The following is a 26,513-nucleotide window of genomic DNA, read 5'->3' on the forward strand; positions in this document are numbered from 1 at the left end:
CCTAACAGATAGCACCGTCTGTGAAAAGACTCATTAAGTGTGAATTCAGGCACTACGGTTATTCTCAATTTTATTTCCTTCAATTTTGCTTTAATTCAACGGCTATTTCATTTACCAAACTGATTGTTTTTTCAGTCCTAAGTGCTCAACATCCTCTCCCAGTCGTCATTCTCTACTCGCCATTAAGAGCAACTTGACCATGACCCGCTAAGTTCTCACTGCAGGTGACAACGACTGGGGAAGAAGAATGGGGGGGCGAAGAACTGGCGTGGGCCACATGAACAGATAGGTGGCCAGTTTACTACCCGGCTCAGAGAAACCACACATCATCTCCTTCACGTATCCTGGGGAATTCCGCAGCTGCACCACGTAACATAAAAAGGTTAGTAGGGGCGCCTGGGGGGCTCAGTCGGTTAAGTGTCCGACTTCGGCTCGGGTCATGATCTTGGTTTGTGAGTTCAGGCCCCACGTTGGGCTCTGTGCTGACAGCTCGGGGCCTGGAGCCTGCTTCGGATTCTGTCTCCCTCTCTCTCTGCCCCTGCCCCACTTGTGCTCCGTCTCTCAAAAATAAACATAAAAAAAATTAAAAAACAAAGGTTAGTAAATACTACAAAATTATGCAAAAATCACACAATTTCTTAATAAAGATCTACTTTTTAGTAGGGTTTAAAACACTGTCCATTAAATCTCTATTTACTGTGATATAGTAAACCAACTTCACCTACACGCGTCTTCATTCAAGGCTACACTTTCAAACCCTCTGTCTTGTCACCACCTGCATGTGGGAGGGGCGGGAAGGTAAACCGTGCAGCGGCACGGCCCTTCCACGTCTGACAATCTGCCTCTCTGGTACGTGGAAAAAGAGAGGTCAGATTCACATTCCGAATAAGGAAATCTTGCCATTTGCAATGATGTGGAGAGAGTCAGAGAGTATAATGCCGAGGGAGATAAGTCAGAGAGAGACAAATATCATACGATTTCACTCACGTGTGGAATTTAAGAATCAAAACAAACGAGCAAAAGGAAAAAAAGAGAGAAACCAAGAGTCAGACTCTGAACCATAAAGAGCACACGGATGGGTCACCTGAATGGAGGGGCTGGGGGCATGGCTGGAACGGGAGGGCATTAAAGAGTACACGCATCGGTCAGAGAAAGATACAGTATGTTTTCACTCCTGTGTGGATCGTCAGAAACTTAACAGAAGACCTTGGGGGAGGGGAGGGGAGGGGAAAAGAAAAGTTACAGAGAGGGAGGGAGGCAAACCACAAGAGACTCTTAAATCCAGAGAAGGAACTGAGGGTGGATGGGGGTGGGGGAGAGGGGAAAGTGGGTGATGGGGACTGAGGAGGGCACCTGCTGGGATGAGCACTGGGCGTTGTGCGTAAGCGACCAACCACGGGAATCCACCCCCCAAGCCAGGAGTATACACTGTATGTTCGCCAACTTATCAAAAAAAAAAAAAAAAAGAGAGAGAGAGAGAGAGAGAGAGAGAGAACACGCATCATGGTGAATAAACACATAAAATAAATCTAGGAGATCACACAACACGCACACAATGATTTGGAGTTCTGATATCCAAAGGGGAAAAAAGATGGGCCGGCTCCAAATCGCTGAAGGGAGAATATTTTAACATTCCCGTGATGATTATTTGCAATCATAAAACCTACAAAACAAATTCTTAAAAACTGATCGACTCTAAGTCCTGCTCGAGTCCATCTAAATGCCCCACACGGGAGAAATGACGTGACATACTCACGATCTAAGGCAGCTAGGAAGTGGGTTTTGGAAGCGTTTTGATGGCTGGGAAAGCGGCGGCACGAGGAAGCGAGGCGACCGCGACCGTGGTAAAGGAAGGGAACGGGAGCCGCCTCGGGAGCACCACGGGCTGAGGACTCGCGCAAAGGAAACGGCTCACGGGCTACTTAACCAGAGAAAACCCATCGCCAGGCCTCGGGCCGTGTCTCCACCGCACTCACTTCCGGCCTCTGCGGACGAGGGGGCTCCGGGGGCTCCGGTCAGGGAGCTGCGGCCGCTCTTCAAGGGGGGCGCGTCCGAGAGCGAGGCGAGGCTTCCGGCGGGCGGCCCGGGCTCGCTCCTCCTGCCAACAAACAAGCGGGTCGCGTCAGTCGCCTGCGGCCAGGCCACGGACACAGAGGCGACTCCACCGCGGCGGGAGTGCGCGCGGCGCCGGGACCCAACGTGCAGTCGCAGAGTCCGTGGCGAGTGACCGGAGAAGCCCGCTGGCCTCTCCCAAATCGTCTGCGCCCTTACAAACTGAACCGTGCGGCACCTTCAGGGTCTGTGATTTTTAGCAGAAGCCGGCGAGGGGCAGCACAGAGGCCACCTCCCCAGCGGTGCCCCGCCCTCGCGTGGGCCTCTCGCGGCCCCACCACCCACCTCCCCCCTTCCCCGGGCCTCCTCTCCAGCCCTGCCCATGCCCACCCACGCCAGCAGGAACCTTCCCAGGCTGCTACCGTCACCCCCCACCCCCCCACCCTGCCCAGTGCACCCGCACGCTCCGCCCTGCGCACAGCACCACCGAGACCGGCCTCTCCCCCGCACCCCTGCACATCGGTCCCCTCCCTCCTAGCGCTGTCCTCAGCAGACAGGTGCACGGCCATTCCCCACTTCCCCACTTTATTGTTCTCCCCCCACCCCTCACACCCCTGTAAGACACAACTCACCTGGAGAGCGCTCCCCACCTACCATCCGCCCCCATCCTTTGCCCAACCCGCTCTAACCCGCTGCCCCACGATCCGTCACCGCTGCCTCCGCGTCACCCCTGCCTCCGTGCTGCTACGCAGGACTCACTCCAGCCTCCTCCTTCCAGGACACCTCTCCGAATCCCCTGGGTCCCTTCCCTCTCCCTCCTCCTCCCCTCACTGACTTCCAGGTGCCACCTGCCACTTCCCAGGTGACAGCCTCCAGGCTCCTCCAGGGGCAGCATCTAACACGGACACCTCCCTCCCCCCTCACTGGGCCTCTAGCCCAGACCTCTCCCCGAATGCCCGTTGGACGCCCTCAGTTACCGGCCCGAGGCCTGACCTCGGCAGCAGTGAGCTTCACAGCCTGAGTTCTAGACCGTCACCTGCCCAGCTGCGCAGCCCAGCCCTGCTCTCCACCTGTCGGCGGGGTTTCCAACCTTCCAGCCATTCAGCTGAAAACCCTGGACCCTCCCTCGAGGTCACTCCGTTCTCTGACACTGACCAGCAAACCCTTTCGGATCCGGCCTCCAAGCACACCCCCAAACTGCCAATTTCTCACCACTTCTGACATCATCTCTCACCCACATAATCCCGACCGCCTCCCAGATAGACGCCCAGCGGCCAGACCCCGGGGCTCCCGGTCTCCCTAACGGTGAAATCGTACGTAGTCCCGCCACAGTGCCCCTCGCCACTCTCTGCCGTGCCCGCAGGGTTGCACGAGCTGCCTCCTCTCCCCGGAGTTCCAGAAGCCCCGCCATCTGCCCGGCCGACTCACCAACTCAGTGAGCTCCCCCCGCTACCCACCCAGGACGGACGCTCTAGCCGAGCACCACCGGCCTCTGCTCGCCCTGTCACTGCTCCCGTCACTGCTCGGCCATCACTCTGGCTGCATCCCCCTGGCGGCTTGTCGGGACTGCCTCCTCCTTGGTGCCTCTGTCTACAAGACTGCAGGCTTCTGGAGGGAGGCGCCCTGCCTGAGCTCTGGCTGCCCCGTCCCGGCACAGGACAGGCACTCGGTACGTGCCCGCCGACGGAAATCAGTGATACCCAGGTTTTCGCCACCTGGGATTGTTTCACAGCACGAAAGGCTTTAGTGACACAAAATCAGACTTACATATCAATAATTACAGAAGCTTTAGTAGCTCGTTTTTAAATTATGAAATACTTGGAAATGATATTTTTAAGCCTCTGGCTTGATAATCCAAAAACACGGTTTACTCACCAACCGTAAGTTTTTTCTGGTTTAGGAATGGGATCATCAAAGAAAGAATCCCCTTCCATATCATCTCCGTCTGGACAAAGACCAGCTTTGTCTTTGACATCTAGACTTTTGTTACTTAGGAAAGATCCAATTTTCGTTTCATGAGTCAGCAAGTGGAGACTGCTTCTGCTCTTTGGTTCTGATGAGGAGAGACTCGTGTCACTCTGACTGGCCTCACTGTTGGCCTAGAAAAACAGAACGGGAAAGAGAAGAGGCCTCCTTGGTGAAACGAAACATTAAGAAGCTATTTGACACAAGAAAACATCACACGGACATACACAAACCTCTGTGTGTGTGTGTGTGTGTGTGTGTGTGTGTGTGTGTGTGTGAGATCTCACAGCTGCATGGAGGGGAGAGTAACCCCGTGACCTATCAGCACGTCCCCAATTCACGGCATGGCTAACTTCCGAAGGAGAGAATGTCAAAAGTAATGTGTTCGAACCATTCTTCTTCTCCCTCCCTAAATGGAAGTATCTTTCCCTACCCCATTTATAAAGAAGCTTTCCCACTTATAAATAACTTCTGCATTTCCTCTTACGTGTCCATCACTGCGTCAAAAGTTATCTTAAATTAGTAAGTCGCCAACTTGCAGAAAGGAGGAGGGCCCGCGGGTGAAGAAGGAAGATTAGTTCACATGAACGAACCAGGCAGTAAAACAAAGCATTCATCAGGGAAGACGCCACTTGTCCACCCAGCGCCAAAGAGAACAGGCGTCGAGGCGAGAGGGGCCCTCTCCGCCGCCCCCGCGTCCAAGGCAGATTTGCTGCCGAAAGCACTGGTCTGACTTCAGACACCAGACAACTGCCCGATCCACACTGCCTCACCCGTCCGCGGACAAGTGTCCCGCATCCGCCTCTGCGCACCTTACACGGTACAAGACCCTCAAGCGTCTCTCCCCCCGCCCTGCCCATCTGGTGTTACGGGCGCAAAACCGCACACCGCAGTTTCTTGTTTTCCGTTGGCCTTAATCCGCACAACCTCACTTTACTCCATCCCTGGTCCCATTTCCTTTTGCCCTTAGACAGGTCTAGGTCAACAACAACAAAAACAAACCATGCTAGTGGCGATACAAGCAGCTAACCTTTCTGGAGAACCTTCCAATCTTCCTCCAGGCGATCTCCTTTTCATCCTCAAAAGCAGCCTAAAGCACGGGGGGGGGGGGGGAGGCGCGGGGGCAGGGGCCGTCTTCCCCACTGATTCGGAAAAGGCGGCGTGCAGTCGTTTCAGTCACTTGCCAAGGTCCCCAGAAAGCTCAAGGGTCAGGTCAACACTAAGGTCTGATTCCAGAGCTTAGCCCTTAACACTCATGCCATGCCATTAAGTCGACTCGTATGAAATTGCACTTTTGTGGGTTCACACGGACACCTTCCCCAGGTTCGGCCTTCCGCACCACAGAGGGCAGTGCTGTGGCCGGGGCCCACACGTGTTGCAGAGGACTCTCCCGTGTCCCCCCACGGATGCCTCCCCCGTCCACGCTCTACTGCCGACCACACAAGGAACCGAATTCAACTAGAGTAGTGTTCTCCAGCCGGGACTGCTGCTGGGAGTTAAGAGAGGAGGCGTGTGCAGGGGGAGAGGCGAGCGGGCGAGGAAGCCGTGAGGACGGCGCTCCAGGAGGACGCACCTTCGGTACGTGTACGGACAGGGTGGGGTGTGTGTGTTAACACACAGTTCACACTTCTCCAAGAGGCCGTGATCAGCCGACAGCAGGCAGGACACGTGCTACACAGTGTGGCCTTGTACGGAGCCACACATTCCAGAAGTTCCTAACATAGATAAATCAATTCTTGTAAAAGAAACGTCCGGGAAAAGAAACACCAACTTGTCCTCCTTTAGACGACACGCGGCACTTTCACACGGCAGAAACGTTTTACCGTCTCCCAAGCACTTTCTGGAAGTTCCCCATGTGATCAACTACAGAGAAGCACCACCCACCTACATGGCCCCCGGATTCATGCCCGGATTCATGGATCATGTATGATCCATACCCGCTGAAACACGGATTGATTATGTTTTCAAAGACATATACATGTGGAAATAAATACCCTGACTCGTGACATTTAAACCCATTTACAACTACAGATACCGAGAAACACACTCTCTCCGTCAGAACACTCCTGAGAAAATTCAAAAGGTCGAACCAGTGTGAAGTAAAATGGGACGTAAACGTAAAGCAACTTAACAAAACACAGGATTATTCCAAAAAGTCTCTCTCGCCCGTGAAGTCACGTAACGGTTTATGTGACGTAACTCCAGACCCCGTGATGAACTGCAGACGCTTAGTGATCCCTCGCTCTCCATCCCTGGTGATCTCTGACTGGTCCTAGCAGTATCGCCGGTAAAGGCACAAGGACTAGTTTTAGGAAGACAACTTCCACAGACAAGCGCGCTCTGATGTTTGGCACAACACGCGTTTTTAAAAGTAATAATTAGTTTGTTTTAAAACTGCAGTTCTCGGGGCGCCTGGGTGGCTCCGTCGGTTGAGCGTCCGACTTCAGCCAGGTCACGATCTCGCGGTCCGTGGGTTCGAGCCCCGTGTCGGGCTCTGGGCTGATGGCTCAGAGCCTGGAGCCTGCTTCCGATTCTGTGTCTCCCTCTCTCTCTGTCCCTCCCCGTTCATGCTCTGTCTCTCTCTGTCTCAAAAATAAATAAACGTTAGAAAAAAATTAAAACTATAGTTCTAGTCATCTAGGGGGTAAAATTTAAAAACACTCCGTCTGCTTTGGAACTGGGCTCCAAATCCATTTCTAAACTACACAGGAATGTGTCACCCTAACTATGACTAAGTGTTTACCTAAAGAACCCTTGCTCAATCAGGTTCCTAATGAATTCACTCAACATGACTCCAAATCACTTCTCCCGTTGGAAAACAAGCCACACTGACAGAAGGATTTATCAAAACATTGACAGGTTACCACAAAAGCACTACAGAACCTTAAAACCAATTTCCACACAGGAAATCCGAGTCCTCTGAGCAACAAGAAGTCAAGTCACGACGTGTTCCCTAGAATCTGTTTAAATACCCTGCATCGTGGCTTGAGATGAGTCTATCTTGTGCACATAGATGCAGTGACCGCAGTTTCCATCACGTACATGTGGACAAACTGGAGGAACCAAGGTAGCTAAAATTAAGCACTGTTTACAACAAACAAGTGTGACAACAACAGAAAGAATCCCTAGACGAATTCACTCCCTTCGCATTCACTCCCTGGACGAGCTCAGAGCCCTCAGCGGTTGTGACGGGTTAAACGGTGTCTCCCCAAAAGGGAGAAGACGGAGCCCTAACCCCCGGTGCTCCAGAGCGTGCCCTCACCAATCAGGTCACGACAGATGGGACAGGTCACGAGGGCCCACGGCGCAGGAGGCAGGCCTGGCTCCCCAACGGGGAGGCCGCCCGGGGAGAACCCACGGGGGCATCCCGGCGGGGACGGAGCGACAGATGCACGCCGTCCTCACAGTCCTCAGAGGAACCGGGCGTGCGGACACCCCCCTTTCACACCTGTGGCCTCCAGAACCATGAGACAGCAAGGGCTTGCTGTTTAAGCCACCAGGTGGGTGGTGCCTTGTCACAGCAGTCCTGCTCAGGGCTCCAGACAGTAGCCAACAGCCCTCCTGGAGGTCGGTCTTTTCACAGAAGCCACTGAGCAGCACGAAAGCAGTCACTAAGTGCCCGTGCACCGACCTCGAGACTAATAACCGTCCTGGTAAATTACAGTAAAGTTGCAAGAAAGTTTCAGAATGTACCTAATTCTCTACAAGTACACTTACACATTTAGACTTCAGTCATTTCTAGATTAACAGAAAACTGACATCACAGAGAAAGAAGTTTCACGGTGAAAATAACTACAAATTTTCCAGGAACCAAATAATGAATTACCACTAGAACATCTCGAGAACCAAAAAATACCAAAAAATTACCACTAGAACATCTTGACCACCAAAAAAATAATAATCATTCTGCTTTTCCAAACGAAAGGCTTAATCTGCACTGCTCATGCACAGAAACATCACACCTAAAGAAATAACCCACTTAAAAAAAAAAAAAAAGAGCAAACCCACTTTTGCAAAAGTACCTATGGGAACTAATTCCCTTCCTCGCTGGTGTCTCAAGCCCCCAGCTCTGCCCCTCCCCCCCACCCTGCCAGAGGCCTTTTTTGACCCAAGATTTAAAGAATTTTACTACAGCTGTAAAACTACATTTAGAATTCACTCACCTAGAAAATAACACCGTAGGTCTCGAAAGCCACAGAACATTTAAACTCCTCTAAAAACTTTCTCTAGACCACCATGCCTTTGACCCACAGACAATCTGCTATCCCTGCAGACGCACCCTACCTCTGGCTCTGAAAACAGACTAGAAAATGAGCCTCTGCACCGAGGCTCCGCTCTCCCAGATCCGGCCAGCAGCTCGGGGGCCAGCGGGCGAGGGCCTGGCTGTCCCCTCTCGAACGTGAAGCGGCCCCACGACGCGCAGCTGGCCGGACACAAGTGCGAGTGGCCCAGCGCTGGGCCTGCTGCTCACCCACGTGTACCCATCCATTCAGGAAGGGGTGTGAGTGTGTGTGTGTGTGTGTGTGTGTGTGTGTGTGTGTGAGGGAGTGACGCTGCTCGAGTATCTAGAAAGCCCTGAGCAAAGTGCAAAGACACAGAGGCATGCCCACCCCACCCCCAAACGTACTCGCATGGCGGTCTTCACCCCTGCCCTCAATCAGTATCACGCTGGGCCGATCCCAGAATTTTGAAAACAAGGAATAACAAATTCAGAAGCATCCCTGTTTAAGAACTTGAGAAGCGATACGCTAACTAATTTGGATGTAAATCTAAAAAGATAAAAAATAAAAATTAAGAACAAAACAAAAAAGGAACTTGAGAAGCAAAACATACCTCCACACACACTAGATTTAAAACCCCTGAGAAACGATTACAAAAAGGATGATCTTTCCCATTACATTCAACGCGATGACAGAAAGCCTCTGAGTCTAAACATCGCAAACAAAAACTCCCTCGCGTCTTAAACAACACACCTAAGTCAGTGGATTCCAGCAGTCTGCACCACAACTGGCACCGGGTCGGCAGCACCAAAGGGTTTACGGTGAAACGGACCAGTACAGACTCCGGAAGTCTGGAGTCCGGACCAGTACAGACGACGCTCCGGAAGGAGGGCTCCCGACACACCGAGAACGTTTACCGCCAGGCCCGCCCACCCAAGACCCCTCCACCCAGGACTCCAATGCCCCCGGCCACCCTCCACCACCCTTCAGCATCTCACAAAGGAACAAAAACCAGAAATGTAACTTTTATGCAACCAACTTAAATTCGCTCCAAAACCTTGGATTTTGCTCTGCATGTTGACAGGTTTATCGTAACAAGTACAAATCAAATATATATACGTACATATATATATATATACACACACGTATACATATACATATAGACATGAATGATTTTTGAAGCTCATTTCTAGTATGGATATAACTTCTCTGAAAACAGCCAAGGATCTCCAAGTAAGCCCTAAGTCCCGAGCCTTCCTGCTTCCTGCCTGCAGAAGAACACGACCCGTCCACACCCCTGCTCCCTGCTCGGCGTGGGGCTCTCCTGCTGCTCCGCCCGTGGTCCCCACACTGGCTCCTGGCAGGCGGGACCACGCTCACAGCTTTGCACCCTGGGAAAGGCCACCTAGCTACCCTGTGAAGGGCCCAACGTCAACGTCCACAGGCAGCTCGGTATTTGATTATTAAGATGTTAAGAGTGTTAGGATATTAAGGACACTGGAAACCCACTGCACATGCAGGCAAGGCAGAGAGGCATTGGAATGAGAGCTAAGGGCTCACCTATCAGGCTGGAAATAGGGGATGCTGGGTGCAATACAGATTTATAATGGCAATTCAGAAACAAGATCAAGGAGGGGGGCAGCGGGGGAAGGTTTCAAAGTGGCTAAGTATCTTTGGTCAGAAATACAAAAATGAGATAAAAGGGGCCCGACTGATAGCCTACAATTCCGGGGCATGGGCCTGTCCACATTCTTCAGTCGCCCCCCCAGGTCGGGGGACCACGAGGCCTGCCCACTGTAGACTAAAGGGTAAAGTCTGGGCCCACCATGGCTGCATTTCACTGCAAAGTGAAAATTCATCTTTTGACGTGCTTTGGTTCTATGTATAGACCTCTTCGAAATGTCTGAACCAGGAAGATTGGATGAAAATGTAATACTATGAAATATGCTTTTAACGTTTTTGAAAAGTCCAACAAATTGATCAAATGTATCTTTAAAAAAACTACGCTGTTTTATATGGTTAGCCATCTTTCTTAAGGGGGGCCTCACCTCTCCAATGAGACTGTCACCTGTTTCGCTGGGGACCACGGTGAAGTGCCCACAGCGCTTAACACAGTGATGTGCACCGCATACGTGTTCAAACGTACCTGCTAAATACCACTCTAAAGGGTCTTCTCACATAGAAACACACACAGACGACACGAACAAGTACAATAATGGGAATTTACTGGTGAAACAACAAGAATGAAGGCAGCTAACACAACAAATCCAGGGTTTAAAAGCCCTTTAATTTTGAAGGTCTTCGATTATAAACTAAGGTTCCACAAGAACTGAAGCATCTCACAGAACTAAAAACTAAATACCTTAAATATCTTATCCTAAAGAGGTATGAGAACTGTCCTGATGAGTAGTGTGCTTCCAAGAACTCTAATACTTAAATTTTAAAAGCAGCTAATCCAGGGGCGCCTGGGTGGCGCAGTCGGTTGAGCATCCGACTTCAGCCAGGTCACGATCTCGCAGTCTGTGAGTTCGAGCCCCGCGTCGGGCTCTGGGCTGACGGCTCAGAGCCTGGAGCCTGTTTCCGATTCTGTGTCTCCCTCTCTCTCTGCCCCTCCCCCGTTCATGCTCTGTCTCTCTCTCTCCCAAAAATAAAAAAAATTAAAAAAAATAAATAAATAAAAGCAGCTAATCTACTGGCTGGGTCAATTTTTGTCATCTCTGGGCGAGGAAAAAAACGCAGCCAGGCACAGATCCCTGACGACTCAGTGCGCCTACCCCGTGCACCCCTACACACCCCCCGCCCCAGGCACCCCCGCGGCCAGGGCTTCGTGGAAAGGCTCGTCATCGACATCGATGTGCAACGGGCAGGTGAGTTGCTGAATGCTGAACACCTTTCATTTATCGCCCGGAACTTATCCAAAAAGTAGTCTGATGTTCTATTTACCTCAGATAAAAATCATAACGTTAAGAATAAGAATAGGACCCCCTCCCCTGCTCATGCTGTCTCTCTCTGTCTCAAAAATAAAAACGTTAAAAAAAAATTTTTGTTTTTTTTTAAAGGGGCGCCTAGGTGGCTCAGTCGGTTGAGCCTCCGACTTCGGCTCAGGTCATGATCTCACAGTTTGTGAATTCGAGCCCCGCATCGGGCTCTGTGCCGACAGCTCGGAGCCTGGAGCCTGCTGCGGATTCTGTGTCTCCCTCTCTCTCTGCTCCTCCCCTGCTCATGCTCTGTCTCTCAAAAATAAATAAAAACATTAAAAAAAAAATTTGTAAAAACAATATGTATAGGACCATCCAAAGGGAAAATAAATATTTTCGACTTTTTTTTGGACAAAACAAAGAATTCTCCAAGTAAAATTAACAGCACATTTGAAAAATACAACAGTATGATTTTCACCCGGATAAAAACTGAAAGTCAGATTACTTTTCTCGGCACCGTGACTTTATCACAAGTGACCGCAGACAAAGGAGCACGGGCCCGGGGCGGGCAGGGACCGTCCGGCAGGGACCCAGCGCCCGGCAGGGACCCGCGGCCCCCAGGCTGGCAGTCTGCTGTGGCGCGGGCTGCGCTCCCCCTCTGCCCTCGCGCGTGTTACCTTGGCACCAGACTTCCGCCTGCTTGTCTTCTTCTTACCTTGTCCTGTGTACCTTGGTATCTGAGCATGAGAATAAAATGACATTTTACCACAAAGCATAAATCTTCAAAAAGAAACTAATTCATCACCAAACTAACGAAGCTTCCGATTAGCAAAGTTCTTAAAACTGGAAACCTGAATCAATCTGTCCCTTTTAGAGGCCCACTGTTTTTTTTTCTTCTCTTGCCTTAACTCCCTTCCTCAAGTGGTTCAACCCACGGGGAACCGCTGGGCCTCACGGCTACCCGGTCACCCGTCCACACCGCGGCCGCGGCCCGCCCCACGGCAGCTGTGCAGGCAACCGCTCCTCCGGGCCCTGCCGGGCCCAGCTTCCCGAAGCTTCCCGGGGAGCACACGGCACGGGCTCCGAAGGTCGGGCTGGCCCCGAGGCCTGACCACGACTTCCCAGGGTCCCCAGGCCCCTGTGTGGGCTCCCGGGCCAGTAAGGCACCTGCTCTAAGACACAGGCTCTCCTTAGAGCCCAAAATGATTCAGAGAGCACCAAGCCGTAAAAGAAAGCAGGCGAGTGAAAGGTGGGGAAAGTGCCAAAACTCCGAATCCACACGTCAGCGCTACCGGGAACCGCGTTCCCACCATCAGAAGGCCTCCCGTTGACACGAGTCGGCCATGGCACCGGGAGCGGCCACGGCCACCCAGAGCACGGAGGACCGCTCTCTCAATCACCCTTCAAGATGACATCACTGTCCTGTGAGCACGTGGGGCAACGTTCCCCCGCCAGCTAACTTCAACGATCCTCATCAAAACTCCTAGATCTTGAAACTTAAGTCTGTGCACAGAGAGTAAGAACATGCGAAAGGCTTTGCTATCTTATCCTGAAGACCCACCGCGTGCAAAAGTCAGTGCTGCTAATTGGCTTTAAAAAAATACTGCTACTCTGCTAAAGAGAGAGCGTCCAGAGAGCTCAATGCTGTGGGCACTGATGTTCTGGAATATGCATTAATTTGAACCCCTTCCCAGCCAGACATTTTCACAGAAAGCAGTGCTGCTCACAAAGGCTCTGACAGCTGACAATTCATTTAAAGGGGCTTCTTAAATTCACTCACAACCTCGTTCTGTTACTGTGGTCACGGCCTCCCATGAGCATCAAGGGAAAACCTTCCCCACAGAAAAAGCTCACCAGACCTCGGGGAGAGGGGACTGCTACACACGGGATGACGGCCCCTTCCCGCGGTGGGAAATAAAGCACCAAACCCTTTGGTCTCCAAATCGGAAAAATGAAAAGGAGCAGCCACATCCAAGAACCGGCGACAACACAGCAGGGACCGCTCACGGTGTCTGAGCCCGGGCGTCTGAGACAGAGAAACCCCCTCTACCACGTCCGGCCCCTACACGTCGCCTCACCTGGAACCACCCGCACAGCCCCTCCAGCGCGTCACCCTAACCCTGCGGGCTGGAGATCAGAGCGACGGTCCCAACGCCACCCGACCCGACCCCACCCCACCCCGGCTAGGACAGGCCGGTTCCACCGGTGCGCGCTGCGCCCGACCGGTCACGGGGCGGCACGCTCCCGAAGCATCCTGCTTCTGCCGCCCTGTTGCCCCCAGCTTCCAGTCCGAGGGTCCCGCTCTAGTCCCATCCAGGGTGCAAATCCCTGAGACCGGAAGGCCTCGGCTCAACAACCCATAGCCGCCCCCTACGCACGCAGCCAGAGCAAACGTACGTTCGTATGAATCCTCCAAATGGCTCGCTAACATAAAACCCTTGTAATTTACCATCCAAACTGGTCCCCCATCTGCGATATTCAACACAACGATACCCTAGAACCACAGTCTGGAACCTAGTACCCTCGAGCCAGGAATGTATAAGCGAAGAGTAAGTAAATGTCCTGGTCAGCTGAGGAAGAAGATGTTCCAAGGACCACATGAGCCCACAGATCCCCCAATTCTGTTATTCAACAACATATTCCTCTCCAGGACACAAAATTCAACACAGTCCCAACCAAGGGAAATAATCTGTAAAACCACACGCTGCATCAGGGGAAAGACGCGTCTTCGCGAAACTACGCAGCACTGGCGTCAGTCACGCGACGGGAGAGACAGCAGCAGAGTCCCCGCGGCCGGCTCACCTTGCTGGGACCGCTGTGTGCGCTCGTCTTGCCGTCCGGTGACTTCGGTGGAGAATGCACATCAGAGAGATCTAGCGCACCCTAAAACATTTCACAGTTTAAAATTAAAACAGGTTCAGAGCAAAACATAAATATACTAATCATGCCTCAACGGAATTGTAGCATTTAAAACTACTACAGGACGTTGGTGTTTTTGTAATTAACGTAAATATTCTTATGAGATTTTCCCCAATTTTACTACAACAGAAACAAAACGAAACACACTTAGATCCCAATCACCTAAGTATTTCGCTCAATGACCTTGACCCAGTCTCCCCCCCCCCCGCCCCCACCCAGCCCGCGTGAACCCGGCCCATGAGCCACAGCCATGCTTCCAGACTCGCTTCCCTACCCCGCTGTGTCTCCATCGTATCAACGAGCAACTCTCATGAGTCGCCCTCTTCGACGACCACGCCCCTCCCTCCTCTCTGAGCCCAGTGCCCGTCCAGCCCTGTCACTGCCCGTCACCGCCCACGTCCACGTCACACAACCACCGTCTGCAGGGCACGGCCGGTCAGCTCTCGGCGCTACGCTAAATGCAAAGAAGGAATTCTGCCATGTTTCTTGAACGGAAATCACCTCCTAAAATTCACCCACTCCATCATCACAAGCTCTGTGCACCGTATGCATATTAAACATCGGTCACTTTGCCGTAAGAACCCTTCCAACAACTGCAGCTTTTAAACACGAAAACACGCTGCGCTGCACACCTTCGCTCCTCTGGCGGCCCCGTGACGTCGAGTAACGGCGTCGCCTTCTCCCAGGCTGACCGCCTCACCTCACCTCTGCAAACTTCTCTTCTTCCCGATTACCCTCCAAGGCCCTAGCCCTCTGCCAAGATATTAGGTCACTCGGTCTGGCCGCTTCTTCCTTCACAGGGAATCTTTTTCTGCCCGTTTGTCTCTGTGTTTGCAGCCACCGTCCTGGTCGAGATCCGCCTTCCCCCGATCTCACCATCTAACCTTCTCAAACGTGTACAAACGTGTACCTCCCGTGGACGCAAGTCTACAAAAGCTTCCCACTGACGTGAACGCCCGATCTGTTAAGAATGCCTGTCCCCAACAGAGGCCTGACGTGAGGAGAGAGGGCCGGGCCACAGCAGGTGGGGCCAGGGCTCAGCTCCAACGGCAGCCAGCAGGGAGAGAGGACGAGCAAGAGGCAACATCCCAAAAGGCAGAGTGGAAGAGAGGCTGGGAATGAGAAACTCCCCGGCCGGATGCGGGGGTGATGTGCCACTGCAGGGGGACAAGGGATCAGAAGGCGAGAAAGCAAAAGCCACTTTCAAGGACGAGCCATCTGCCTCAAGCTCAAGGTCCCACGTTTCAAAAAAGGACGTAAGGCCAGAAAGACGAGCCGACGCGTCAAGACTGAGGAATCTGGACGCTGTCTGGTTGCCATCACACGGTGAGTGCAATTTCTAAAGAGGAAAGGAACAGATGAAGAGCTGAGCTTCAACACGGAGTCGGCAAGAGCGAAGGGTGCAGACCGAGCGCCGAGGGCACCCGCAGGTGCCGCTGAGCTGGACGGGGGCGACCGCGAGGCGCTCCCGGGGAGGACAGGGCTCACCAGGGGCAGTGCAGACTGGCGAGTGCGGGACTCCACCCGGGGGCACATCCAACACCCTCTGCCAAGTCAACTCAAAGTCCCGGGCGAGGATGCGGGCCCGGCAACCGGATTCTTCAGGTGGTTTAAAATGCAATTTGGGTAAAGGCATCACTAACTGAGTTCAGTGGGCTTAATCCACAGCTGGTTTTCTTCCCCGGCGTCAGAAGTCAAAGATTAATTTAAAAAAAACCTACCATTTTTTATTTCACTATATAAACGACAGGCTTCCTCTCAAAGTTATGAACACTAGTGAATGACAGAAGAGCCAAAATGGACACCCGTGAGTTCCCTACTTTAAATATGAACTCAACTCCGGATTTATTTGTGTGCACCCACACGCACACGCACACGCGAAGTACACAACCCAATATTAAGAGGGGAAAAGTATCAGAAAGTAGGTATCTCGCAGCGGTCTCCGGCCTCGTGACGCCACGGAAGCCTCCTCCGGGCCCGTCCGACAGACGGCAGCCGTGACGCGGGTTAGGCTGATCGGGGAGGCGCCGGGGCCTCCGGTCACGACGACGGAAGAAGGCACCGCTGAGTTTCCATTTTCAGACCGAACCCACTGGGAGAGACAGCTCTGACCGGGTCCTGGCTCGAGGCCGACCCCCCCCCATCCACAGCACACAGAGCTGGCCGGTGACAGCGGCTTCAGGTGGGACAGGGAGTCCTCCTGACAGAGGGACCGACCGAGGCCACCAGGGGAGAGGCAGCTCCTCGGAGCGAGACCGAGGAGGCGCAGGCACACGACTGACACACACAGAGAAGCGGAGGGCGAGAGCTGGGGCTGCGCGGTCACGCGGGAGGAGGCGGATTTCTGTGTCTCGTGCGGCTTCCGCTCGGTCAGAAGATAAAGCCGGTTTTTTCACACAGGACTCAGACGCCCGAGTGAGCCGACCAGGCGGGGATGTTTGTGAAGGGCTGGAAATCCTGGTTTCGAGCCGGGAGGAGGCGCTGAGCCGGATGTGGGGAGCCCTCCTGACGGGAATGGTAACAACACGAGACACGGTGGCAACACAGGCCAAACCTTACGAGACCTCTACATGCCCGGACGACCTCGGTCCTCACTACGACCCTCGAGGCTCATTTCTAGTCTCTCCGTCTCATAGGTGAGGACCCAGGGCGCGTGAAGGTTAAGTGACCTCCGGGAGGTGACCCCAGCAGCCCGGCTCCGCGTCCGAGCCAAGGCTGGCGCGTGAGGGAGGGACGGCGAACCAGAGACGACGACGACGACGCGGGTGGCTGGCACTGCAGGGAGATGGACCGAAGGGCGACCCGGAAGGAAAGAGGAGGGCAGACAGACAGACACGGCTCACCACCACCCACCAGCCCAGGAGAGAGCAGGAAGCGAGGAGGTCTGGAGTTCCTTAAGTTTATGCGCCTTCTTCTTCGCCACTAGCTGGTACGACGCCCATCCCATGATAAGCACCACCAGACACTGGGGAAACAACTACAAACGAGTGAAATTACACCCACAAGCTGAGCGACAACGTGGGCTCTGCGTGGGCTGACTTGCTCACCGACCGGGACGCAGGTCTCACCGGGACGCGGGTCTGCTTCCTGCCGCTCGGGACACCTTCCCGGTCCTGTCCCCTCCTGTCCTCCTGCAGCAAGATGGGGTTTAACGACTGGAAACGACCGCTGCCCCCGGGGCGCCCGGGGGGCTCAGCTGGTTAAGCGTCCGGCTTCGGCTCAGGCCATGATCTCCCGGTTCATGGGTTCAAGCCCCACATCCGGCTCTGTGCTGACAGCTCAGAGCCTGGAGCCTGCTTCCGATTCTGTGTCTCCCCCTCTCTCTGCCCCTCCCCTGCTCATGCTCTGTCTCTCTCCCACTCTCTCTCAAAAATAAGTAAACACTGAATTAAAAAAAGAAACCACTGCCCCCTTTAACTAACCTTACTGCTCGTAAAATGCTCAGAACCAATCACTGGATACTGGATACTCCCTCTGGTATCATGAGCGTCACGTCAACGTCTGTTTCCTTACGTGAGCGCATTCCAGCTTGAATAGCTCTCAACTCTTCTAGTCCAAGAAACGTTCTCATATCTTATCTTTTCATTGGAAGTGTCTATTAGGCCTTACATGTAACAGGTGCTCAGTCAGGCTTTCCTGATGTTCAAAGATCCTAACAGAAAATAAACTCTGAGGCTGTGTACGTGGCAGTGCGCAACCCCCACAACCTTACCTATAAACCCGGGACTCGTGGGACTAAAAGCACACCATCAGCCAGGTGTCTGAGACGACTACCATACCATCCACGTCTGTGAGACAGCGTCTTTACGTAAAGCTTACGTTTGCAAATAGAAATCAGACCATTAACCTCATTAGTGGGATTTCTAAACAAAAGGAATAAGAACACAGAAGCTTGAAAATGTCCAGAAACTAAGCATGACCAACAGCTTAACCGGCTCTACGTCTCTTTTTCAAAAGCCTTTAAGTTCAAAGTGTTGTTAACCAGCCTCTAATGCAGCCCTGTTGTTTGAAATGGTAACCAGACAGCGGCTAACAACAAGTGCAGTGTCCTCCACGCTTCGCGTGCACTAACTCCTGCATCAGGCTCTGCGATGCCCGTGAGGCGGCCTCTCTCCCCACCCCACACAGGAGCCACTGGGGAGGGACGGCTCACCTAGAGCCAACAGCTAGTGGGTGGACGAGCTGGAGCCCGTTCCAGGGAGCCTGGCCCCTGACCCCAACACCCCCACGTCCGTCTACACAACGAGTGCAGCTCCAGACTGGGAGCTACCATTTCTCCGATTTTCCTCAAACTGTGCGTGTATACAATCTGAGTGTGTTTCGTTTTGCTTTAAGGGAACAGCTTCTTTCCGTTTAAACTCTGATTCACTATGTATGCAAACACGTGCGTGGCTCTGCTGAGCAGCCAATACTTAAAATAAAAAAAGATAACGAAGGCTAGGACTGTACTCACCTCCCCATTGGTTGATCCTTTTTCTTTCTGTTGACAACGTCTGATCACTTCTAATAATAAAGGTCCACCCACAGTACCTTCTGCTTCAATAATACCTAGGTCTCGGGCTAAATTCTCTCGACCTTCAAGACCTTGAAACTAGGGCAAAAATAAGACGTGAGAAGTAAGATATAAACCGCACAAAAGTATGCAAATTATTTTCAAAGATTAAAGGAAAATATTTTTGAAATTGAAAGAGATCTCTAAACTCAGAGAGACCATTTTTCTAACAAATAAAATGCTTATTTAAAAAAAACTATCTAGGGGCGCCTGGGTGGCTCAGTCGGCTGAGCATCTGACTTTGGCTCAGGTCATGATCTCACTGTCTGTGAGTTCGAGCCCCACATGGGGCTCTGTGCTGACAGCTCGGAGCCTGGAACCTGCTGCGGATTCTGTGTCTCCCCCTCTCTCTGCTCCTCCCCCACTCACACTCTGTGTCTCTCTCTTTAAATTTAAATAAACTTGGGGTGCCTTGGGTGGCTCAGTCGGTTGAGCCTCCGGCTTCGGCTCAGGTCATGATCTCACAGTTCATGGGTTCAAGCCCCACGTTGGGCTCTGTGCTGACAGCTCAGAGCCTGGAGCCTGCTTCAGACTCTGTCTCCCTCTCTCTCTGCCCCTAACCCACTCGCATTCTGTCTCTGTCTCTCTCAAAAATAAACATTAAAAAAAATTTTTTTTTAATTATCTCTTTCCTTTACCAAGTCCCTACACCCAAAGTCCCCATTAATGGGTGTCGTCACGCCACAAAAGACTCCTTTCTATGAAGGAGTTCTATGAAGTTCTATGAAGCAGCACTGGAACCAAGTAGCTACCGTGCAGACGGCTTTTATGAAAAACAGATAATCAACTACCAAAGAAATCTCTACGCAAGACACTGCAAATTGTCAAATTTCATGAAGTTTCGGCTTAACCGAACCCACTTGTGACAGAGAAAGTTTCAAACGATAGATGCAAAAGTCATTATTCTTACTGTGCTAGTTTCAGGCTGAAAAACGGCCAAGGTGAAGTCAAGATTGAAAAACTGAAGAAATTCTGCAACAAGACCAGCCACCAGCCGGCCTGCAAAAAAGCGAGAGCTGATGAGCATATGCCTCCCCTCCGGGAACCCCGAAGCCTCCTCGTGGACACCATGAAATAAGCCCAACCCACTGATGGGAAAAACGAGGCTTCTAAACCGTTTCACCGCAAACTGATCTTAGAAGAACACGGTCACGCAATGAAAATCTCAAGTCTCCTCGTTTTTCTCGTAGGATCATCAGTTTGGAGCCAACTGTTAATCAGACAACTTGACATTTCACAGGTGGGCTCGAGTGTTCCGCTCCTTAGAGCGCTTTTAACCAACAATTTCCCATGACCGATGATATTTAAACAACTTAACAGCTGTTCAATAAATGGCAATTTTAAAGTGAGGAGTTGTAAGAATCACAGACCTCAAAAAACATCTCAAACCCCTGCTCTCTCCGAAACGGAGCCATCATTTGACAATCCGGAGAGAGACAAAACAAACAAGAACCAGCTGAACATCTTACCATCTCTCGTGTTCAAGAACTTTCTCAGGCTCTCATTGACTAGAGGAGTTTTGTTCTGTTAAAAAACGAAATACTGTGTCATGTGTTTATCCTAAAAACAACTACGACATGTGGTTTAACATTTAATGTTTTGGCAAAGATATAAATGAGATACGGTCACTCGCAAAATTATGGTCAAGCCCATTCCAAAACTCCTAACTACTATAAAAACTCTTCCGTACTACTTAATGTTTCAAACTTAATTAAATGAAACTATACGTGAAATGTGTATTTATTTATAGTTGGTGGGGTGCCTGGGTGGCTCAGTGGGTTGAGCATCTGACTTCAGCTCAGGTCATGATCTCGTGGTCTGTGAGTTCAAGCCCCAAGTCGGGCTCTGTGCTGACAGCTCGGAGCCTGGAGCCTGCTTCCGATTCTGTGTCTCCCTCTCTCTCTTCCCCTCCCCCGCTCATGCTCTGTCTCTCTCTCTGTCAAAAATAAGTAAACTTTAAAAAAATGTATTTATAATTGGTAAACATTTCATAAACTGCTTATTAAACTACTTTAGAGCCTAGGTCTTCAAGTGCTCCTGCAAAATGACATTACATTTACTTACAAAAACAACTGTTTACTATTCCAAACACATGAAGCTGACATTTTGTCGCCGGGCACATCTACCATTTATAGCACGCTTACAGTGAGCGGGACTCAAATTACACACTTGCTACTCCCCACTCGTCGGCAGTATGTGAGATGATTTTCCGCAGTGCACGGGCCAGCTTATTTCTGCCATTAGACGTGTATTCGGATACAGGAAAAATACCTGTGGGTCACCCCAGCTTCCTTAAGCAGACTGAACTACAGGTATAACGGGGGCCTCACGCTCCACCAACGGGACTGTAAATAGTGCAATCACTTGGGAAAGTAATCTGGCAATGTTTTCAAAAGCTGAAACTACCCCTCCCCTAGGACCCATCTGTAGGTATTTTCTCGAAGAAAAGCACGGATCCAAGCAAAGAGGTGCACGTGAACGTTCCCAGAAGCCCCGTTTGTAAGAAACGTGGCAACAAGTCAAAAGTTCATCCCCAGGTGAGTAAACAGCCACGTGACCACACAGCGGGCACTACGCGGGAGGGGGATGGGACCAGCCAGCAACACAAAGGACATGAAGAATCTCGAAGCGTCACGCGGAATGAATGCAGCCAGGTCGAGGCAGAAAGGAGCCTATGCTGCAGGATTCCACTTGAATGGCACTTACAGGCATGGATGCCCAGGGCCGGGAAGGGTGTTACAAAGAGGTCTGAGGAAGCTTTGGAGGGTCAGGACGCGGCCACTATCTTGCCTGCCTCATGGTTGCATAAATTTGTTAAAATGTAACATGTTGTACGTTTAAGTATGTTGAATTTACTGTGGGTCAATTCTATCTGAATAAAGTTGTTTTTAAAAAACCAAAAAGATAAGGAAGGGAAAGAAGACAAAGGTCCTTGGGGCGCCTGGGGGGCTCAGTCGGTTGAGCGTCCGACTTCGGCTCAGGTCATGATCTCACAGTTCGTGGGTTCAAGCCCCGCGTCGGGCTCTGTGCTGACGGCTCAGAGCCTGGAGCCTGCTTCGGATTCCGTGTCTCTGGCTCTCTCTGCCCCTCCCCCACTCACGCTCTGTCTCTGTCTCTCTTCTCTCAAAAATAAACATTAAAAAAAAAAAAAAAAGAAGAACACGGAGGTCCTTAATAGGTTGGTCTAGGGAATTTTAAGACAGTGAGTCGACTGAAATATTTAAAGAAAGTGGAGGGACAAGATCAGATGTGGATAAAAACAGCCAATCGAGGAGCACTGTGGAGAAGGGCTTCAGGAAGACAGCGAGGGACACGAGCAAAGGGGTGACTAGAGGGAAGGAATGGGCAAGGTGGAAAAGAAGTAGCTAAACACAGGCTAGGAGGGCAGCAGAGAACCTCAGACGTCTCAGGTACAGTGTGACACAGCCAGGCAACTCACTGGACACACAGAAAGAGCAGGGTCCAGGCACCTCTCTGATGTCCCGCTTGGATACAGAGCTGTCCCCGTGAGCCCAATTGGTCTAGCAGGCACTGTGACAGGTCTGAGGCTCACGCTATGGATCAAAGCTGCAGGGCCGAAGTCACTGCTGTGGCCGAGGTCATCGGGGAGAGAACACAGAACGAACGAGAACCACCAGATAACGCGCCAGGGATTTAAGCGAGGTGCACAGGACAAAGATCACGCTAAAGGAACCAAGGAGGGGTCAAAAGGAAAAAAGAAGAAAACAGAAAAAAGTCCCAAAACTCCGGGGAGACTTTCAGGGAGAGAAGGATTAAGAATGCCAAATGCTGCAAAGAACTAAGATAGGTAAGAACTAAAATACGGTCAATAAGGAGATTCTTCTTGACCTCAGCAAAAGGAGTTACTTAGATGTAGCAGATTTAAAACCAATTTAAATGGACTGAAGATGTTAACGGATTAAAGGATGCCTAGAACTTAAGAGATAAGACCTACACGCTCTTTCCAAACTTGGCTGTGAGGGGAAGAGCCAACGGGGTATTAAAAGCGGAACATGAGTCAAGCAAAGAGTTAAGGGAGAGATCAAAGACACAGCAAACAGCTAAGGAGCTGAGAGTACCGAGAAGGCAAAACGCAGACAAAGTGACCACTGATGGACGAGACAGAGCCTCCTCCGCCAAAGCAGGAAGGAAAGAGGCACAGATAAATACAGATGCGGGCAAGCTTTTCCTGGGCAAGCGACAGATGGGGGCGGGGCACACACCAATCGTCAGGACTGGATGCTTCTATTTCCCTGTGAAGCAAGAAACGAGAGTGGTCGTTGAGAGTGGGGGGAACGGGAGGTGGACGTCGGCGTGGGCCGAGCGGGAGGTGCTGAGCGAGGTGCAGGGCCTGCTCGGACCCGGCCGAGGCCGGCACCCAGCAGCCAGTCACAGCAGCAGGCCACGCTGGGTGACCGCTCTAGCACACACGTGCACAAGCAGGGAGGGGAGCAGTCTGCTGAATTGAAGGACCTTCGCGGCTTTTCCCAGCACAAGTATGGCTGGAAGGCGAGGCAGCTGCGGTTTCTGAGACACGGGCCACGGGGTCCAGACAAGTCAAGAACACAGGCCAGCCGAGAGAAGACGGACACCTGGACAAACACAGAAGAGCCAGGAATCGAAGCACTTCAGCAAGTTGGGGGGGGGGGGGGGCGCACAGGCACCTAAGTCTAAAGAGGTAAGGAGATTAGACGGATTTGCCACAGAGGGCAGTGAAGACCCTGATCGTGGAGTGACTGTCGCTGACCAGTTCCCGAATACTTATTCAGAGTGGTGGTGAGACTGTGTGCCCCCACCGGGCAGGTGTTCACAATGCACACTGACACAGTAAAGGTCCTGAAGGATCCTGCCGGGAACTCACGGACCACGGAACCATTTCTTCAAGCAGCTCCTATGACCTTGTTGTCCAGACTTCCCCTATGGGAAGGGATCTATCTACACCACCTAAGATTTACCACCAGCCTCAGACTTAACCGTGGGACCTTAACTTTCTTTAGATCACTCCAAACAATCTAAAATACAGGCAAAAAGAGAGTCATTTTGCCTCCCTTCCAATAGCAAAGAAATGTAATCCTTAGTAACTCAAACTCCTCGCTGGCTACACGCTACCGTAAGCAGCATTTTAGAATGATCTCTAAGTAATTAAAAATCAAACATCAACGAACAGGGTAATATTGAAATTTGTAGATTTCATACCTCTACTTTTTCTTGCTCTTCTAGGGCTAAAAACACAGCTGCTCGGAGTTCAGCCTTTTTTTAAAGGGGGTAAAGGAACACAAATGGTTTCAAGGCAATTTCCATGGCAAGAAGCGCACACATACGGCGTACGTTCCACGGGCGCCATCCCCACCGTCTAAAAGCCAAACAACGACAACCAACGGCGGGCAGGTACCGGCGGGGAGGTCAGGAGGCGCCCCGCGAGCTCTCTCCGCCGCCCCCCCGCCTTCCCCCGGGGCCCACCACCCCCCCCCGGGCCTGGCCCCGCTTTCGCGTCCCCGACCACGCCAACTAGTTCTGGCGCCGCCCGAGGAGAAAGAAGTCCTCCCGGGGTGACACGCCGCAGCTGGGACCGCGACCACCCGCACCGGGGGCAGGGGGAGGGACCGCCTCGCCCGCGCGCCGCGCGCCACCCGGGGGCTCCCGGCGCGGACTGCCACGAGCTCGCCCGCCCCGCCCCGCAGGGCCCCGCCCCCCACCCCGCGGCCCAGACGCTGCCCAGGCGGCCGGTCCCAAGCGCCCCGCGACCCTTTGTGACGCCCGCCGCCCGCAGAGACCCTGCGGCCCGCGGGCGGCCGGCATCCCCGCGCCCAGGCGCGGCCCGGCCCGGCCCACCTTGATGCGGTTCAGGACCCCGCTGTTCTCCAGCGTCTGCACCAGCAGGTCTCGCAGCTCCGTGTCCTCCTCCGGCACCACCGCGGCCGCCGTCGCCGCCATCTCGCTTCTCCAAGACAACCGCCCAAGCCGTGCCAACAGCCAACGGCCGCTGCCGACTCCGCTCGGCGCGCGGCGACGCGGCCGAGACCACGCCCCCGGCGCCGGCGCGAGCCCGCCCGCACGTCGGGGGCGGGACCAGGGGCGTTGGTGGGGGGGGCCTGCGGGAGGGGAGGGGCGGGGCCCCGGCTGTCCGCGGGCAGCTGGCAGAGGCGGGGGGCTTTGAGGGAGGCGGTGCGGGTGGGGACGCAGCGCTGCGGTGCGTCGTCATTGAAATTGTACTACATCGCAGGCATGAATAAATCGTGTGCTTTGAAGGTTGGATGCGTTCCCACCGACCAAAGGGACGCCCAGTCCTGCTCAGCCCCGGGCGCAGCGGGGCGGGTGGAGGGTCGGTGTCCGAGACGCTTGAGACGGTCCCGGTGTCGCGTGCAGGCTGCCCCTGCAGACACACTGCAGCTGGGAAAGTCCTGATGTCTGCCTCGCTTCCGTGGTGGAGCCGAACTGGGTGCACACATGCGTCTGGGTGTGTGTGCACGCGCGCACCGCGATAGAGCCTGCACGCACATGCATGCATGCCTGTATGTAAATGTGCTCTTCAAGAGGAGCTTGTGAAAACCTGCGTGTGTGTGCACGCCCTCACCGAGAGATAGCGTGCACAGACACGTACACACGTATATACACGCACTTCCCGACAGCCTCTACTTCCATGCAGGTATGTGCGTGCACACGCTCACCGATAGAGCCAGTGCATACATCCCTGTGTGTGTGTGTGTGTGTGTGTGTGTGTGTGTGTGCGCGCGCATGTCACAGGGAGAGAGCCCGGGAGCATGTACCGGATATACTGAAAGGAGGTACTGGGAGACTTACTATTCAGTGTCAATTATAGAAAGAATTGTCAGTTGCAGGTCTCAAGAGAAACGTGGTCAACAGGAAAGAACCATCAATCATAGGCCCCGACAAGGACAACTGCACTGCATCGTCTAGAAAAAAATCAGCCTCTGCTGTAGTTTCAGCCAGTGAGAAATCATCACCACCCTGAACTCCTGCTTTTCTCCAGAGGACTTTGGTGCAAAACACCCCCCCCCCCACTTCTCCACAAAATAACGTTCCGTCCTTTGTTTGGAGGACTTACTATGGTTTTGCCGAGGTTTGCATGTCCTAAATTGCAATTCTCTGTTATTCCCAAATAAACCCGTTTTTGCTGGTGAAAATAACTGCCTTCTACTTTGTGTGGGTTTTTTTTTTTTTTGCTTCTAGTTTTTTTAATGTTTTATCTATTTATCGAGAGAGTGAGCACCAGCAGAGGAGGGGCAGAGAGAGAAGGGGACAGAGGATCAGAAGCAGCTTGGACCTAACAGGCTGACAGCAAGAAGCCCAATGCGGGAGCCAGGAGACCTTGACCTGAGCCAAAGTCAGACACTTAAACTGACTGAGCCACCCGGGCGCCCCCTGTGACTTCTGTTTTTGAGGTTAACAATACATGTGTGTATGTGTGAATATGCACATGTGCACAGTGAGAAAGTGCATATTTATACTGGGGTACAATGCAGTTTACGCGAACGTTCAACATGCTGCTGTGCCGTTCCTCACACTCTGCATGTTTCCATAGTTTTGCAATAACATGTTGGGAAGGTGAGGAAATCCAGAACTATGAGGAAACTGGTAAGAAAAAGTGCAGATTCTAGAACCCCACCCTGGGACCCTCACTGGGTCTCACTGGGTCGCCTCTTCTCCCCACCAGTAGCGTCTTTTAAAATTGTATATAGAGGGGTGCCTGGGTGGCTCAGTCAGCTATATATAGAGGGGCGCCTGGGTGGCTCACTCGGCTGAGCGTCCTACTTCGGCTCAGGTCACGATCTCGCGGTCCGTGAGTTCGAGCCCCACGTCGGGCTCTGGGCTGATGGCTCAGAGCCTGGAGCCTGCTTCGGATTCTGTATCTCCCTCTCTCTCTGC

At 52.5% G+C, this 26,513-nt stretch overlaps 1 protein-coding gene across 3 annotated transcripts in view; it reads right to left on the reverse strand.

The window, feature by feature from the left end:
- Positions 1-24,646, reverse strand: part of CEP43 (centrosomal protein 43) — a 30,687-nt gene extending 6,041 nt beyond the window's left edge. The window contains exons 1-9 of one of the 3 annotated variants that reach the window (XM_053221992.1): positions 24,459-24,640; positions 23,823-23,876; positions 20,096-20,150; positions 19,537-19,625; positions 18,528-18,665; positions 13,958-14,038; positions 11,833-11,892; positions 3,928-4,151; positions 1,977-2,098 (exon numbers count right to left, since the gene is read on the reverse strand). In XM_053221992.1, coding sequence (XP_053077967.1) covers positions 1,977-2,098; positions 3,928-4,151; positions 11,833-11,892; positions 13,958-14,038; positions 18,528-18,665; positions 19,537-19,625; positions 20,096-20,150; positions 23,823-23,876; positions 24,459-24,560 — 925 coding nt within the window. In that variant the 5' untranslated portion in view covers positions 24,561-24,640. Of the gene's footprint in view, positions 1-1,976; positions 2,099-3,927; positions 4,152-11,832; positions 11,893-13,957; positions 14,039-14,958; positions 14,962-18,527; positions 18,666-19,536; positions 19,626-20,095; positions 20,151-23,822; positions 23,877-24,458 lie in introns of all 3 variants that reach the window. The other 2 variants (XM_053221993.1, XM_027056476.2) reach the window with 2 other exon arrangements.
- Positions 24,647-26,513: the final 1,867 nt, after the last annotated feature.

The sequence above is a fragment of the Acinonyx jubatus genome, chromosome B2, assembly GCF_027475565.1.
Source record: "Acinonyx jubatus isolate Ajub_Pintada_27869175 chromosome B2, VMU_Ajub_asm_v1.0, whole genome shotgun sequence".
In the NCBI taxonomy this organism is placed as follows: Eukaryota; Metazoa; Chordata; class Mammalia; order Carnivora; family Felidae; genus Acinonyx; species Acinonyx jubatus.